This window comes from Perca flavescens, chromosome 8 (assembly GCF_004354835.1).
Source record: "Perca flavescens isolate YP-PL-M2 chromosome 8, PFLA_1.0, whole genome shotgun sequence".
Classification (NCBI taxonomy): Eukaryota; Metazoa; Chordata; class Actinopteri; order Perciformes; family Percidae; genus Perca; species Perca flavescens.
In genome coordinates, this window is record NC_041338.1 from 5,581,732 (window position 1) to 5,598,852 (window position 17,121).

At 41.8% G+C, this 17,121-nt stretch overlaps 1 protein-coding gene across 1 annotated transcript; it reads left to right on the plus strand.

Annotated features, from left to right (window-relative positions):
- The first annotated feature begins 830 nt into the window (after positions 1-830).
- On the plus strand, positions 831-15,802 carry LOC114559511 (myosin heavy chain, fast skeletal muscle). The gene is made up of 39 exons (XM_028584162.1): positions 831-1,052; positions 1,128-1,271; positions 1,368-1,524; positions 1,605-1,632; positions 1,724-1,820; positions 1,928-2,020; positions 2,110-2,173; positions 2,255-2,353; positions 2,437-2,540; positions 2,657-2,795; positions 2,901-3,019; positions 4,279-4,428; positions 4,529-4,699; positions 4,789-5,089; positions 5,208-5,275; positions 6,894-6,981; positions 7,102-7,219; positions 7,304-7,427; positions 7,662-7,798; positions 7,882-8,137; positions 8,222-8,464; positions 8,549-8,725; positions 8,806-8,951; positions 9,044-9,134; positions 9,234-9,623; positions 9,734-9,860; positions 9,950-10,068; positions 10,155-10,351; positions 10,834-11,017; positions 11,576-11,741; positions 11,881-12,005; positions 12,115-12,423; positions 12,517-12,720; positions 14,432-14,557; positions 14,704-14,874; positions 14,962-15,066; positions 15,143-15,238; positions 15,363-15,494; positions 15,702-15,802. The coding sequence occupies exons 1-39, from the start codon at positions 846-848 to the stop codon at positions 15,720-15,722; spliced, it is 5,793 nt and encodes a 1,930-aa protein (XP_028439963.1). The 5' UTR covers positions 831-845; the 3' UTR covers positions 15,723-15,802.
- Positions 15,803-17,121: the final 1,319 nt, after the last annotated feature.

Sequence of the window (17,121 nt, forward strand, 5' to 3'; positions counted from 1 at the left end):
TATTATTTAAGAAAAAAGTTATGAAAATAGAAACATTTGTTGACTGAATCTTGTTTTTTACACATATTCTAACAACAAAAACAGTTTTGAACAGGATTGGTGAATACTGTTGACAGAGAGGAGATCAGGTAAGGAAACATTTAAATGTTGCATTTTTCTTTAAAAGCGTAATACATTGGGCGCCTGGGTTGCTCACCTGGAACAGCGCGCCCACATATAGAGGCTCAGTCCTGGACGCAGCGGCCGCGAGTTCGCTTCCGACCTGCAGCCCTTTGCTGCATATCATTGATCTTTCATGTCTTCAGCTGTCTTGTCAATAATAAAGGCCTAAAAATGGCAAAAAAATAATCTCAAAGTTTTTTTATAAAAAAGCGTAATACATGTGCAAACTATTTCTCATTCGTTGAATTTCTGCAGTTATTCATCCAAGCATTTTTACTAAACTTAACAATGTCAGCATTTATTCTCAGTAACAACTAAGTCTGAAAAGGATTGAATCACTTTGAAGTCAAAGCCCTCCTGTAACAATACCAGGACGTGGTTTCACTTCGGATATGTTCAGCATGTCTTTTTTTTTTGGACATTTTTAGGCTTTAATTCGACAAGACAGCTGAAGACATGAAAGGGGAAAGAGAGGTGGAATGACATGCAGCAAAGGGCCACAGGTCAGAGTCGAACCTGGGCCCGCTGCATCGAGTAGTAAACCTATACATATGGGCGCCTGCTCTACCAACTGAGCTATGCAAGCGCCCACAGAATTTTAAGTTTGACCACTGTTTAATTACATGGACTTAGTCTAAGATGACTGTTCCTTTGTAATTATCTAACAGACATCAGCCGCCACCATGAGTACGGACTCAGAGATGGCCATTTATGGCAAAGCTGCCATTTACCTTCGGAAGCCAGAAAAGGAGAGAATTGAGGCTCAAAGTGCACCATTTGATGCCAAGACTGCCTGCTACGTGGCCGATAAACAGGAACTGTACTTGAAGGCAAAAATCCTCAAGAAAGATGGTGACAAAGTCACCGTCGAAATCCTGACCACTAATGAGGTTGGTATCATGAAGTCAGACTCAACCGGCAATTCAATATGATCAGTTCTCATTGTGACAAATGTCCTGTTCCAGGAGAGGACAGTTAAAGAAGCTGATGTCTATCCAATGAACCCTCCCAAGTATGACAAGATTGAGGACATGGCCATGATGACCCATCTCAATGAAGCCTCTGTGCTGTATAACCTCAAAGAGCGTTATGCAGCATGGATGATCTACGTAAGAATCTGCCTAATGAGAAAAGAGAACTATTGTGAATTGCTATACTTGTAGGAAACATAGAGTTAACTGTTGAATCTCTATGATCACTTTCAGACCTACTCTGGGTTGTTCTGTGCTACTGTGAACCCCTACAAGTGGCTCCCAGTGTACGATGCTGAATGTGTATCTGCCTATAGAGGCAAGAAGCGTATGGAGGCTCCACCCCACATCTTCTCTGTCTCTGACAACGCTTTTCAGTTCATGCTTACTGGTAAGTCATTACCAAAACAATTTATCAATATATGAGGTTTGAGTAAAACACAGTAAATTATTTTGTTTTTTATTTAACAGATAGGGAGAACCAGTCTATCTTGATCACGTGAGTTTGTTACATTAACATTTGTAGACTTTGTTAAACATAGTTAAATATCTTGATCAACTTCTTACTATAAGTCTGTGTCTATACCTAGTGGAGAATCTGGTGCTGGAAAGACTGTGAACACCAAGCGTGTCATCCAGTACTTTGCAACGATCGCAGTTGGTGGACCGAAGAAGGATGCATCAAAGGTATGTTACTGTATGATGAGTACAATTCAGGGTTCTTATGTATGACATGTTTTTCCAGGGTAGAAGAATAGTTATTTTCTAATAGCAATTCTAAACCTGGATTATAGGGGTCATTGGAGGATCAAATTATTGCAGCCAATCCTCTGCTGGAGGCCTATGGTAACGCAAAAACTGTGAGGAATGACAACTCTTCTCGTTTTGTAAGTATGGAACGATTTCTACACATGAGAGAGGTCTTGTCACAGATTGCCAATGTGGAGGGAAATTAAAAATCCATTGTTCCAAACAGGGTAAATTCATCAGAATCCATTTCGGCGCAACTGGCAAACTGGCTAGTGCTGACATTGAGACATGTAAGTAATAATACTCATAGTACATACAAACGACTGGAAATGAGAATTGGTCGGACTGTAATTTATAAACAATATTTGTAGATCTGCTGGAGAAGTCAAGAGTGACATTCCAGCTTCCTGATGAAAGAGGCTACCACATCTTCTATCAGATGATGACTGCACACATACCTGAGCTGATTGGTAAGGAGAGTGAGAGCACATCGTGTTACCTGTTTTCATATGGAACAAATGTTGTGACGTTTTCACCCTTTTTTCATCTCCAGATATGGCACTCATCACCACCAACCCCTACGACTTCCCCATGTGTAGCATGGGTCAGATCACTGTGGCCAGCATTGATGACAAAGTTGAGCTGGAAGCCACTGATGTGAGTGATCTCCATTTCATAGTATTTCAAATATGTTTGCATTAAATGCAACGTAAAAATTCCCTTTGCACTTTTCTAAAATGATTATGTTTTGTGTGGACCTCTTTTGAACCCAGAACGCCATTGATATCCTGGGCTTCATTAATGAAGAGAAGGTGAGCATCTACAAGTTGACTGGTGCTGTGCTCCACCATGGTAACATGAAGTTCAAGCAGAAGCAGCGTGAGGAGCAGGCTGAGCCTGATGGCACAGAGGGTGAGTGTTTAATGTCAGCTCAGAGTGTATAGCTTGGGAACAACAGAAATAAATCCCACTGGTGTCTGTTTAAATCATGACGGTAAATCTCTGAACTGTTTGCAGAGGCTGACAAGGTTGCTTACTTGCTGGGTCTGAACTCCGCTGACATGCTCAAGGCTCTGTGCTTTCCCAGAGTGAAGGTCGGAAATGAGTATGTCACCAAGGGACAGACTGTACCTCAGGTAAACATGAATTATCAATATCCTACTATTTAAAATCAGATTAGTTATGCTAGTTCTACTAAAATAATTTAGCAAGTTTTTTTTAAAAATAAAATACTATGGTAGTTCAATATACCAAATTGATACTTTGGAAGACTTTTACACATTGAATACTAAATGCATAATGTAGAATAAGTCTAGGACAATCTTAGATGTAATTTTAAATTTTTTGATCTTTTGTATTATTTATATGACAATTGAGGTGGCCATTCAAACCATGTCTGTTTCAAACAGGCCGATTTCTTGGCCTGTGGTGTTGGTCTTTCTTGAGAACTGCACATACAATCAACGTAATGCTCACACTGTGCTTCCTTGGGTCCTGAGCAATACACCTGCCATGACATAGTGGCGTCACATACCCAAGCCACGACTACTCACGGTCATAAACACATTTGAAATACACTGGTTCAGGGGGGAAATCAGAGAAGAGAAAACTCATTAGGCAAGTTAGGCAACTGCCTGGGGGCCAAACGTAAAAGGGCCCCAGGCAGCTGTAGAGGTGTTTTGATTCATGATGTAAAACATAGAATGGTACAATTCTAACTCATTGTACTCAAAAATAACTTACAAAGCACTAAAAGAAATATGCAACATAACTGTATAGTACTGACTTAATTCCACTTCAGAGAAAACATTGTACTGCTACATGTACCTGCTGCCAGGAGGAAGAGAGGCTTTGCCCGGTCAGGCATCGCGATAACGTTATCTTCTGCCTTTTGCTTAGAAGTGGTGAATTTACCGCTCACAATAATTTAAATACGATACAGTGTCTGGTTTTGGTTTGATATCTATTGTCGGCAAGAAATGTTAGCATACATGTTAGCAACATGTATGCTATTTTTTGAGTTTCCTCTTAGCAAAGTTCTCACTATGGGAGTTAATCAAAGTGTGAGGGCCGTCTTGGTTCATCCTGGTTTTTGTTGAATTACCCTCGGCTACAGTAGTTGGCACGCATTAGCTCAGAGGGCTAACTTGGCTTCTTTACTTTATCAGATCTCTTCTTTCTATACATAGAAGAGTCTGTTTTTATCCGTACAAAAGCGTGCTGCGTGTTACGTATTTTGCGCATTTGGGTCACCACATTCAACGGACGGACTGATTGACTCAGAAATTCCTGCCTTTATTAGAGAGATTAGAAGAACTTCAAAATGCCAGTAATCCATGATTTTACAAAAAGGCTTGACTGACCTTAATCAAATCACATCCTTGTTTTTATTCAGGTGATGAACTCAGTGACTGCCCTGGCCAAGGCTATCTATGAGAGGATGTTCTTGTGGATGGTCGTTCGTATTAACCAGATGTTGGACACTAAACAAGCAAGACAGTTCTACATTGGTGTCCTGGATATTGCTGGTTTTGAAATCTTTGACGTAAGCTTCATTTCAAACAACTCAGAAGCTGATACTTTTCATGACAGAATCATTCTTATTGCCTTGCGAGAGATCATATTGATTATTTGTCCCGTCACAGTTCAACACCTTGGAACAGCTGTGCATCAACTTCACCAATGAGAAACTGCAACAGTTTTTCAACCACACCATGTTCGTCCTGGAGCAAGAGGAGTACAAGAAGGAGGGTATTGTCTGGGATTTCATTGACTTTGGCATGGACTTGGCTGCCTGCATTGAGCTCATTGAAAAGGTAATCAATTAATTTGGTGATTATATATAATTGTTTTTAATTTGACTTAATGTATCACTTAATGACACACTTCTTACCACTTTTTTAAGCCCATGGGAATCTTCTCCATCCTTGAAGAGGAGTGCATGTTCCCCAAGGCCTCAGACACATCCTTCAAGAACAAGCTGTATGACCAGCATCTTGGCAAATCTAAAGCATTTGAGAAGCCTAAGCCCGCCAAAGGCAAGGCTGAGGCCCACTTTTCCCTGGTGCACTATGCTGGTACTGTGGACTACAATGTTATTGGCTGGCTGGACAAGAACAAGGATCCACTGAATGACTCTGTCGTTCAGCTCTACACGAAATCCTCAGTGAAAGTGCTGGCTATCTGCTTCCCTCCTGTTGTTGAGGGTACGATAGTAACTACAGTAAAATGAAACATTTTTTAAGGTTATAATGGAAATGTATTTTAAGGTTATAATGTATATTTGTTCATGTAAATTGTATGTCTACTTTAAATGATCAACAGAAACTGGTGGCAAGAAGGGAGGCAAGAAGAAGGGTGGTTCTATGCAGACTGTGTCTTCACAGTTTAGGGTAAGGCAAACCTATTGTGTATATACACTACTGGTCAAAAGTTTTAGAACACCCCAATTGTTCCAGTTTTTTATTGAAATTTTAGCAGTTCAAGTCCAATGAATAGCTTGAAATGGTACAAAGGTAAGTGGTGAACTGAACAACGAAAAGCTGTTCTGCAGCAATGGAGGTTGATCAAGCTTTGAAAGTTGGTACTACCAATTCCCACAGGTGTTCCAACTTGTCTGGATTACTTACAACCCCCTCTGTCTGTATAAAAGTATGGTTGGAACACACTGTGGTACCATACCATTGTGAGCATTATTTGAACACTATTGTACTGCAGAAAGTAGTGTGTTGCTATAAAAATGGCGGGAAAAAGGCAATTAACAATGGAAGACAGACGGACCATCAAAACACTTAAAAATGTAGGTCTTTCCTACAGAGAAATTGCGAAGAAAGTCAAGGTGTCAGTGAGTACAGTATTCTTCACCATCAAAAGGCACTTAGAAACTCTGACAGGAAGAGGTCACAACAGAATCAGAAGACAAGTTTCTGACAGTCAACAGCTTGCGTGATAGGCAGCTCACAGGACAACAGCTTCAAGCACAGCTTAATAGTGGTCGTAATAAGCAAGTCTCAGTTTCAACTGTAAAGAGAAGACTCTGAGCTGCAGGTTTGATAGGTCGAGTTGCAGCAAGAAAGCCATTGCTGAGACGTCAGAATAAGAAAAAGAGACTTGCCTGGGCCAAGAAACACTGCCAATGGACTACTGAAGACTGGAAGAGGGTGTTATGGACTGATGAATCAAAATTTTAAATCTTCGGTTCATCACGCAGGATTTTTGTACGCCATCGAGTAGGTGAAAGGATGGTTCCTCAGTGTGTGACATCAACTGTCAAACATGGAGGAGGAAGCGTGATGGTCTGGAGCTGTTTTGCTTGATCCAGGGTCGGTGATTTGTACAGAGTGAAAGGCACCCTGAACCAAAACGGCTACCACAGCATTTTGCAGCGCCATGCAGTACCCTCTGGTATGTGCCTAGTTGGTCAGGGGTTCATCCTACAGCAAGATAATGACCCAAAACATAAGTCCAAGCTATGCCAGAACTACCATAGCAAAAAAGAACAAGATGGTAAGCTTAAAAACATGGAGTGGTCAGCATAGTCACCAGACTTAAACCCCATTGAGCTGGTTTGGGATGAACTGAACAGAAAAGTGAAAGCAAAGCAACCTACAAGTGCCACACATTTATGGGAAGTTCTGCAACAGAGTTGGGAAGAACTTTCTGAAGAATAGTTGATTTCCATTGTAGAAAGAATGCCACGAGTGTGTTCAGCTGTTATATCTGCCAAAGGGGGCTACTTTGATGAGTCAAACATTTAGAATACATTTTGGTTTATAAATTGATTCCATGATTTCTTTTTTAACTTAAATTGTTCATTTGTTCTATTCTTTAATTTCAGAGTACAATAAGGCATTGAACTGCATGAATTTCAAAAAAAAACTGGAAAAATTGACAAGTAGTGTATATATGTATATATTTAACATTATAATCTTATACTGTATATATATCAGTTTATGTTCAAACTCACAATTGTTACATGTCATGATATAACTCACCATTTTGGATCTACAGGAGAACTTGGGGAAGCTGATGACTAACTTGAGGAGCACCCATCCTCACTTTGTGCGCTGCCTGATTCCTAATGAGTCAAAGACTCCAGGTAGATAGAGAACATGATCTCAAGAGATTATTTGAGGAGAGGTTTTGTTTGTTGATATGGTTTACTTAATTTTTTGCTACCATTTCTTCAAAGAATTAATTAAGAAATGTATTTTTACAGGTCTGATGGAGAACTTCCTGGTCATCCACCAGCTCAGGTGTAACGGTGTGCTGGAGGGTATCAGAATCTGCAGAAAAGGTTTCCCCAGCAGAATCCTCTATGCTGACTTCAAGCAGAGGTATCACTGGATATTTAAGGAGAATTTTGATACAGATTATTTAAAAAAAAATGATCACACTGACTATTGACTATAAAACTCAAGGTACAAGGTGCTGAATGCCAGTGTCATCCCAGATGGCCAGTTCATTGACAACAAGAAGGCTTCAGAGAAGCTGCTTGGGTCAATTGATGTTAATCACGACGAGTACAAATTCGGCCACACCAAGGTAAACACCTGGCTTTCCTTATTTAACTGACGAATACTGACCAAGGAGATTTATTGTTAGTATAGAGGCAGAGAAGCCTGCAAGTGGCCATTTATAAAACATCTTTGACTTAAAACCCCTGAACCATGTGGGGAAGGTGAAAATCTTTTTAAGTTTTTGTTTTTCAGGGTATTATTTTTCACTATTCACCATCTGAGTTTATTCTAAATTCAGTTTTATTTTTTGTTTGATTAGGTGTTCTTCAAGGCCGGTCTGCTGGGTGTCCTTGAGGAGATGAGAGACGAAAAACTGGCAACTTTGGTCACCATGACTCAGGCTTTGTGCCGTGGTTACCTCATGAGAAGAGAGTTTGTGAAGATGATGGAGAGGAGGCATGTTGAAAACAGCTCATTCTGAATGATGGTACAAAAAATCAATAACAATATTGTCCCTAACAGCTACTTCTTGTCCGCAGGGAAGCCATATATTCCATTCAGTACAACATCCGCTCATTCATGAATGTCAAACACTGGCCATGGATGAAGGTGTACTACAAGATCAAGCCTCTGCTGAAGAGTGCTGAAACTGAGAAGGAGCTGGCAAATATGAAGGAGAACTATGATAAGATGAAAACTGACTTGGCTGCTGCCCTGGCCAAGAAGAAGGAACTGGAGGAGAAGATGGTGTCCCTTCTGCAGGAGAAGAATGATCTGCAGCTGCAAGTAGCATCTGTAAGTACACGTCGACAGAAAGTTGTGCTTTTCATGTTTTTCAAAGTTGATGTGCTAACTTCTATTTTCATAAAAATTAACTAGGAATCAGAGAATCTGAATGATGCTGAAGAGAGATGTGAGGGACTTATCAAGAGTAAGATTCAGCTGGAGGCCAAACTCAAAGAGATAACTGAGAGACTGGAGGATGAAGAGGAAATCAATGCTGAGCTCACTGCCAAGAAGAGAAAGCTGGAGGATGAATGCTCTGAGCTCAAGAAGGATATTGATGACCTGGAGCTTACCTTGGCCAAAGTGGAAAAAGAGAAACATGCCACAGAGAACAAGGTTAATAAATAATAATCTGTCCATCAGATCAAGTAAAATTATAATGATGACCGTTTAAAGACAAGATCTTTCTTGCACATTTAGGTTAAGAACCTGACTGAGGAGATGGCCTCTCAGGATGAGAGCATTGCTAAGCTGACCAAGGAAAAGAAAGCCCTTCAGGAGGCTCATCAGCAGACTCTTGATGACCTGCAGGCAGAGGAAGACAAAGTCAACACTCTGACCAAGGCCAAGACCAAGCTTGAGCAGCAAGTGGATGATGTAAGTTTACAAAGTCTCTTGGATTTGCAAAGCAGGATTCCTCTTGAATGTGATGATTAAAAACTCATCTTATTTCTTAGCTTGAGGGTTCTCTGGAGCAAGAGAAGAAGCTCCGTATGGACCTTGAGAGAGCCAAGAGAAAGCTTGAGGGTGATCTAAAACTGGCCCAGGAATCCATCATGGATTTTGAGAATGACAAGCAGCAGTCTGATGAGAAGATCAAAAAGTAACTCCGTTTTTCAATTTGTACAACAATTCTTTTAAAAGAAATGTGATCAACTGCATGAACTCTATGTATTTTATCTAAACTTCTCACAGGAAGGACTTTGAAATCAGTCAGCTCCTTAGCAAGATTGAAGATGAGCAGTCACTGGGTGCTCAGCTTCAGAAGAAGATCAAGGAGCTCCAGGTGACATATCACGTTACACAAAACATTTCTGCAAACGTTTCCAATTTTAGGTATTAAAAGTGAAAGTTAACTGAAAGACATCACATCTATATTCAACAGGCTCGTATTGAGGAACTGGAGGAGGAGATTGAGGCTGAGCGTGCTGCTCGTGCCAAGGTTGAGAAGCAGAGAGCTGACATCTCCAGGGAACTTGAGGAGATCAGTGAGAGGCTGGAGGAGGCCGGTGGTGCCACTGCTGCTCAGATTGAGATGAACAAGAAGCGTGAAGCCGAGTTCCAGAAGCTCCGTCGTGATCTTGAGGAGTCCACTCTGCAGCATGAAGCCACTGCTGCTGCTCTTCGCAAGAAGCAGGCTGACAGCGTTGCTGAGCTGGGAGAGCAGATCGACAACCTCCAGCGTGTAAAGCAGAAGCTTGAGAAGGAAAAGAGTGAATACAAGATGGAGATTGATGACCTCTCCAGCAACATGGAGAATGTTGCTAAATCAAAGGTACACAATGCATTACATGCTATTTTATTAACTAAATAAGTATAGTAAATAATATAATTAATATTATAAATAAAATCTGATCACTGATCTCATCTCTATTTACTCATTAGGGAAATCTTGAAAAGATGTGCCGTACTCTAGAGGACCAACTCAGCGAACTGAAGACCAAGAATGATGAAAATGTCCGCCAAATCAATGACACAAGTGCACAGAAAGCACGTCTCCTGACAGAAAATGGTATCTACAAGCTATCAGTTAATGATCTGTTGTGTATGTTATTGAGAAACGTGTCACAAACTAATGTATCGTGACATCTTTCACACAAGGTGAGTTCAGTCGTCAAGTTGAAGAGAAAGAAGCTCTTGTCTCCCAGCTGACCAGAGGCAAACAGGCATTCACACAGCAGATTGAGGAGCTGAAAAGACAGATTGAAGAGGAGGTTAAGGTAAGAAACTTTTAAGTAAGTGTGTATTGGTATTATTAGTTTGGGATTGTGGAATTTTGTAAATTCAATCATATGTCTTACACCAGGCCAAGAATGCTCTTGCCCATGGACTGCAATCAGCCCGCCATGACTGTGATCTGCTGAGGGAGCAGTTTGAGGAGGAGCAAGAGGCCAAGGCTGAGCTGCAGCGTGGAATGTCCAAGGCCAACAGTGAGGTGGCTCAGTGGAGATCGAAGTATGAAACTGATGCTATCCAGCGCACTGAGGAGCTTGAGGAAGCCAAGTGAGTAACATTCAAACAATGCAATGGCGGCATTTTAATTTGGAGAAAACATTTTACAACTCTGTTTTCATATGATCATTCATATCCATAAAAACATGCTATTACCATAATAGCCCAAATAATAGGCTAATTAGAAATTTACCCCATTTTCCAACACCTGTTATTTTGAAAAATACTCACTATGCTAAGAATATTATTGTTTTCAACAAACCACAAAGACACCAGTGTTATATCAGTAGGCTGAATTCAAAAAGAATACATGCTGTAGTAAAGACCCAAACGTCTAGTACTTAAATGTAATATGAGCTGCACCTTCCGAGATACAATTTCCAGAAAAGTTATGATCGGGCTTAGACAGTGTTTGTATGTCATATATGGATTTGCTAACTTTAATATAATGTGTTATATAATTCCTAATACTAAGGCTTCAGGTAGCATAACCGTTTTTAGTTGGAAACAAATCTTTTCCTTTTTTCAAACAGGAAAAAGCTGGCTCAGCGTCTTCAGGAGGCTGAGGAGCAGATTGAGGCGGTGAATTCCAAGTGCGCTTCTCTTGAGAAAACCAAACAGAGGCTCCAGGGTGAGGTGGAGGACCTCATGATTGATGTGGAGAGGGCCAATGGGCTGGCTGCCAACCTGGACAAGAAGCAGAGGAACTTTGACAAGGTAGCATTGTTAACTTTGTGTGGCCAAGCCATCCAAACAATAGTCACTCATTGCCTGACCTTCCTCCACAGTGCTGTGGAGGATGGTCTACTCTAGCTAGTCCACACAGCATTCCGGGATGGGAGAGAAACGTGCTCTGGTTTATTGGTATTTCTTTAAACCAATCACAATCGTCTTGGGCGGCGTTAAGTAACAAAATGACAGTTCCTCTGCAAAATAGCCTCGGGAAGGAAGTTGTTTTGGTGGAAAATGCGTACGTTCAAAAGTCGGTTTAGTTGTGCACCTCAGATTGGACAGATAGTCTAGCTAGCTGTCTGGATTTACCCTGCGGAGATATGAGGAGCAGTTAATCCACTGGAGTTTAAAATGCCAACACAAAGAAAGGGGAAAGTCTGGGACATCCGGCTTAAAATGAGGGACATCCGGCGGAATTTCCGGCAGCACCTGAACAATCCCGGAAGAGGAACGTCATCGATGCAGACTACACAAACAATGAAATATGTATGTATTGTATTTGTCTTCATGTTGTTAAATAACCAACTTAACTGTGTTCTTCAGGTGTTGGCAGAGTGGAAACAGAAGTACGAGGAGGGTCAGGCAGAGCTCGAGGCAGCCCAGAAGGAGACTCGTTCTCTCAGCACTGAGCTGTTCAAGATGAAGAACTCTTATGAGGAATCTCTGGATCAGCTGGAGACCATGAAGCGTGAAAACAAGAACCTGCAACGTGAGTTCTACATTATGTAGCAGTTACACTGTATTCAACACGTGTATTTCATAGACTGTATTCAACACGTGTTAGAATAAAGTGCTTATATTTTATGTTTTAAGGCTTAACAATATAAAACAAATGTATCTCTCTGCAGAGGAGATCTCAGATCTGACTGAACAGATTGGTGAGACTGGCAAGAGCATCCATGAGCTGGAGAAGTCCAAGAAGCAGGTGGAGACTGAGAAGGCTGAGATCCAGACAGCTCTTGAAGAGGCTGAGGTACATTTTCTTATGGGGACATCTTCTGAAAAAAAATCTAAATCATGGACAAATACACTTTAAAAAGGTTTGAAGCAGAAATGAATATTTTATTCTTTGATATCATCAGGGAACTCTGGAACACGAAGAGTCTAAGATCCTGCGTGTCCAGCTGGAGCTCAACCAGATTAAGGGTGAGGTGGACAGGAAGCTGGCAGAGAAAGATGAGGAGATGGAGCAGATCAAGAGGAACAGCCAGAGGGTGATTGACTCCATGCAGAGCACTCTGGATTCTGAGGTCAGGAGCAGAAACGATGCCCTGAGAATCAAGAAGAAGATGGAGGGAGACCTGAATGAGATGGAGATTCAGCTGAGCCACGCCAATCGCCAGGCTGCTGAGTCCCAGAAGCAGCTGAGGAATGTGCAGGCACAGCTGAAGGTATTGTTAGACACAGAGTTGTTTCACAGACTATGATCAGTGCAGGTAGATTTTGGCATTCATGTGAATACTTTCCTGATATTTTTTCACTAGGATGCACAAATGCACCTTGATGATGCTGTCAGAGCACAGGAGGAGTTCAAGGAACAAGCTGCTATGGTTGATCGCAGGAACGGTCTGATGGTAGCTGAAATCGAGGAGCTTAGGGTTGCTCTGGAACAGACGGAGAGAAGTCGCAAAATTGCTGAGCAGGAGCTGGTGGACGCCAGTGAGCGGGTTGGACTTCTGCACTCTCAGGTGAACGAGCCCAATTTTTTCTTCAATAATTCAAAAATCTAATGACATTTTAAAAGGGAACTATTATATATCATGTTTAGGTTCATATTTGTATTTTGTGTTCATACTAGGACATGTTTACATGCTTATATGTTCAAAAAACCCTTTCTCAAAAGGCTCTGACACACCAACCCAACAACCGACCGTCGGCAGAAAAGGCAGTCGGACTGATCAGTCTCCCCGAGTTGGTCAAAAAAGTGCCTCGGAACACAACGCAGCGATGCCGACTTGAGCGTACGTTCTGGGCGTGCGCGAGACATAATACGTCTCCGTAACAGCAGGTGTTGCTAATCTGTATTGTCGCCCAAAAAGTGAAAATTGTCCAAAATTGATTGGACGAACGTGTCACGTGGATTTCATAGCCAGACCATACTGGCGGCTCGTTCAGAATACGATCTCGTATTTTATGAAAATAGTTCACCAAAACGTGTTTCTGAAAACATTTTAAGCGAGAAATAGGCCATGCAGTTGCTGAATCTGTCTTCATTTCAGATCGACAAAGGTCAGTTTAAAAGATTTTCGTCAAATTTTGAGAGGCGTTCATCACACGCATCCTGCTCGTCATTTCCAGTAATTGGTCATTGAGTCCGACTGCCCACTGGATGATTCAACGAGTCAAATTGGCCCAAATGAACGCCGACGGCTCCTCCGACTGATGACGGCACGGAACACACCAAACAGACTCGGGTCACCGACCTCGCAAGACTGTCCGACGGCCAATAATCGGGTTGGTGTGTGAGCGCGTTTAGACAGAAAGGAGTATTATAGCTGGACTTTGTAGCCTACCATGAAAAATCTAAAATAAAGGCTTCTAAACCAAATACTACACAACTGCACATGTCCCAGCAGTAATGTGACCCGAAATTGGGGAGAAATGACCAACATTGGCCGCCAAGATTACAGCTATCTAGCGTTAGTATGCAGCTACTTAATAGTTAGCAGTATGCTAACGTTAGATTGTAATGGAACAAAGCAGCACTTTTTACTGTCAACAATCACAGATAAAGGCTTCTGAATCAAACACTACCCAACCAGACCATATGTGACCAGAAATTGTGGAGAATTTAACAACATGGGCAGCCAAGATGACATCTTTTACTGCTGTTAGCATGTAGCTACTATAGTTAGCTAGCAGTGGACACTAATAGAATATAGCAGCACTTTCTACAGTCAAAAATCCGGATAAAGGCCTTTAAACCAAATGCTAACCGGAAATGTTTCAGGAGTAATGTGACCTGAAATTGGGGAGAATTTAACAACATTGGCAGTCAAGATGACATCTTTTACTGCCGTTAGCATGTAGCTACACGCAACAATGTTAACACCGCAGTAGCTTAAAAAAAAAATCACTCACAGTAGTTCCTGCCTGGAGCAGACGGCCAATCCCATGTCCAGTAGAAGGCCAGCTAAAGTGTTTTGTGACACCAGAGAGTAGAAAAAACTGTTTAAATCGGAGCGTTCAGAACAATTGGAAAATTGAATGTTTTAGCTCACGGGGATTTCTCTGAAATACATTTACCTCATTATTTGAACGTTTAACATGAAATCCTACATTATAACATTGCAGATATGACAGAAAATACGGAAAAAAACATAATGTGTCCACTTTAAATAACACGGGATAATCAAGCATGTGATGACTAAAGTGCCAAAATCTTGTTTTGCCTTTTAGAACACAAGCCTTCTGAACTCAAAGAAGAAGCTTGAGTCTGACCTGGTCCAGGTCCAGAGTGAAGTGGATGACACTGTTCAGGAAGCAAGGAATGCAGAGGAGAAGGCCAAGAAGGCCATCACTGATGTGGGTTTGCGTTTTAATTGTTCTCACTTTTACTCCAAAGTGTTTTTTCATCTTTAAATAACTGCTTCAAAATCATCTTTATGCTACACTGATTTACAATGGGGAGAATGGGGCCACTAAATAACATGTTATGCTGCCTCCTCTAGGCTGCTATGATGGCTGAGGAGCTGAAGAAGGAGCAGGATACCAGCGCTCACCTGGAGAGGATGAAGAAGAACCTGGAGGTCACTGTTAAGGACCTGCAGCACCGCCTGGATGAGGCTGAGAACCTGGCCATGAAGGGTGGCAAGAAGCAGCTCCAGAAACTTGAGTCCAGGGTAAGAACAAAAGAAAGAATTTGCAGAGCTCAGCTTTAAAAAAAAAAAAAGAAAGATGTATACTTATTTCATTATTGTTCATTGAAGGTGCGTGAACTGGAGGCAGAGGTTGATGCTGAGCAGAGACGCGGAGGAGATGCCATTAAGGGTGTCCGCAAATATGAGAGGAGGGTGAAGGAGCTCACCTATCAGGTACAGTCACCTTGATAGTCAACATGCAAATCAACTTAACATATACAAAAAAATAATAATAAATAAACTTTAACAGACTGAGGAGGACAAGAAAAACGTTGCCAGGCTGCAGGATCTAGTTGACAAGTTGCAGCTCAAAGTCAAGGCCTACAAGAGGCAGGCTGAGGAGGCGGTAAGGACAATATATACATTTTCAACACTGAAAGCTTGATACTGTAGCAGATTGATTGCACTCAAAGTAGACCTTTGGTGTTTTAGGAGATTTATAAAAAATCTCAATCTCTATGTTTTTTTAGGAGGAGCAGGCCAACACTCATCTGTCCAAGTGCAGGAAGGTGCAGCATGAGCTGGAGGAGGCTGAGGAGCGCGCTGACATTGCAGAGTCCCAGGTCAACAAGTTGAGAGCGAAGAGCCGTGACTCTGGCAAGGTAAATATATACACATCAGCTTTATGAAAATGTAACCAAATTAAACTGTAATTTATGTCTAGGAATACTTTAGTCATGACTGAAGAAAATGACTATGATTCCCTTTAAGCCTCATGTAATGAACAATGGATAAAACTTCACAGAGTATGATGTACAAGAATTAACAAGTAATACTAGTAGTATTAATTGTTTTGTTTTTTTTTCCAGGGAAAAGACGCAGCTGAGTAAAGAACTTGAGCTGATGGGCTGTTTCTAATCATATAATATGATGTGAAATATACCACAATAAAAAAGATTTTGATTTTAAATTGCATTGTCTGTGATTTTTTATTTTTTTATTTTATTTTTTTTAAATCTGTGTCCTCTCAGAGAGAGCAAATGTGAGCTAAACTACATTTTACAATATTTATTGCAATGGCTGGCTATGTTATGGTTTTGGTGTTGTCTTAGTTTGGTAGTCTGTTTTCTGTGTTGTCTTTTGCTCAGTTTCCTGTTTTATTTGAAGTCTCTGGTTTTCTGTCTTGTCCACTTTACTTCCTGTCTTGTGTTTCCCTCCTTTTTGATTGCTTTGCCCAGCCTAATGTGTTTCACCTGTTTCCCAGCCTTGTGTCACCTGTCTTGTGTTATCTCATTACCCTCTGTATTTAGTCTTTGTTTTCCCCTTGTCCGGTGTCAGATCATTTTGTGTGTTTTGTGTTCCCCAGTGTCAGCGCTCCCGGTTATTCCTGTTTTTGGATTCCCTTGGTTTTTTGATACCTTTTATCTTTGTTTTTGGAATCGTTTTTGCCTGCTGCCGTTAACAGGACTCCCTTGGTTTGTTTGTGTTATATTAATAAATCCTCCTCTTCAAACGTTCTCCTGCCTGCCTGCCTGCTCTCTGCATTTTGGGTCCGCCATTCCCTACTCCTCCCTGCTACACCTAACATAATGATCTGACCACCATGGACCCAGCAGAGAGGCAACTTTTCAGGGAGAAGGTAGCAGAGTTTGAGCGCACCGTGGAGAGCCTTTTGGACTCAAGACCCGGTCGGTGTGCCCCAGTTCTGGAGAGGATCTCCAAGCAAGAACAGTGGTTTGAGGAGAGACCGTGGGTGAGCCATTTTGTTCCCCACCTAAAGATTGTGAAGAAGAAGTTGGATAGCTTCCTCCATGGCTCACCCACTTGCCTGCCTGTCTCTCAGCCAGCTAACACCTTGACCACAGATGCATTGTTCTTTACTCCGCCAGCTCCATTGCCTGTTATTCCTAGTGCTGTCGTTTCTCCACCTGGAGGAGAGCCAGAGACATTTTTGACTTTATTCCAGTATTTCGCTAAATGTGCAAAACGGACTGAGGACGCCAAAGCTGCCAGCTTTCATGCTGCTAATCAGAGGCCCAGTACTCCTGCTAACGCCTGCCCAGATGACCCCTTCTCTGCGGGCACCCTCAACCACCAGCAGTCCTATTAGGGTACCCGCCTGGCCATATTCCCTGGGACTCGCGGAGGCCGTAGACTGAGGAATGGTCGACATGGCTCCCAACTCCGTGCCCCTAATCAACCTCTTGTTGGGCCTGAGCTGCCCAGCGTTACCAGCGTGCCAGAGCTAACCTGTGTACCTGAGCTGAAGCTAACCGGTTTACTTGAGCC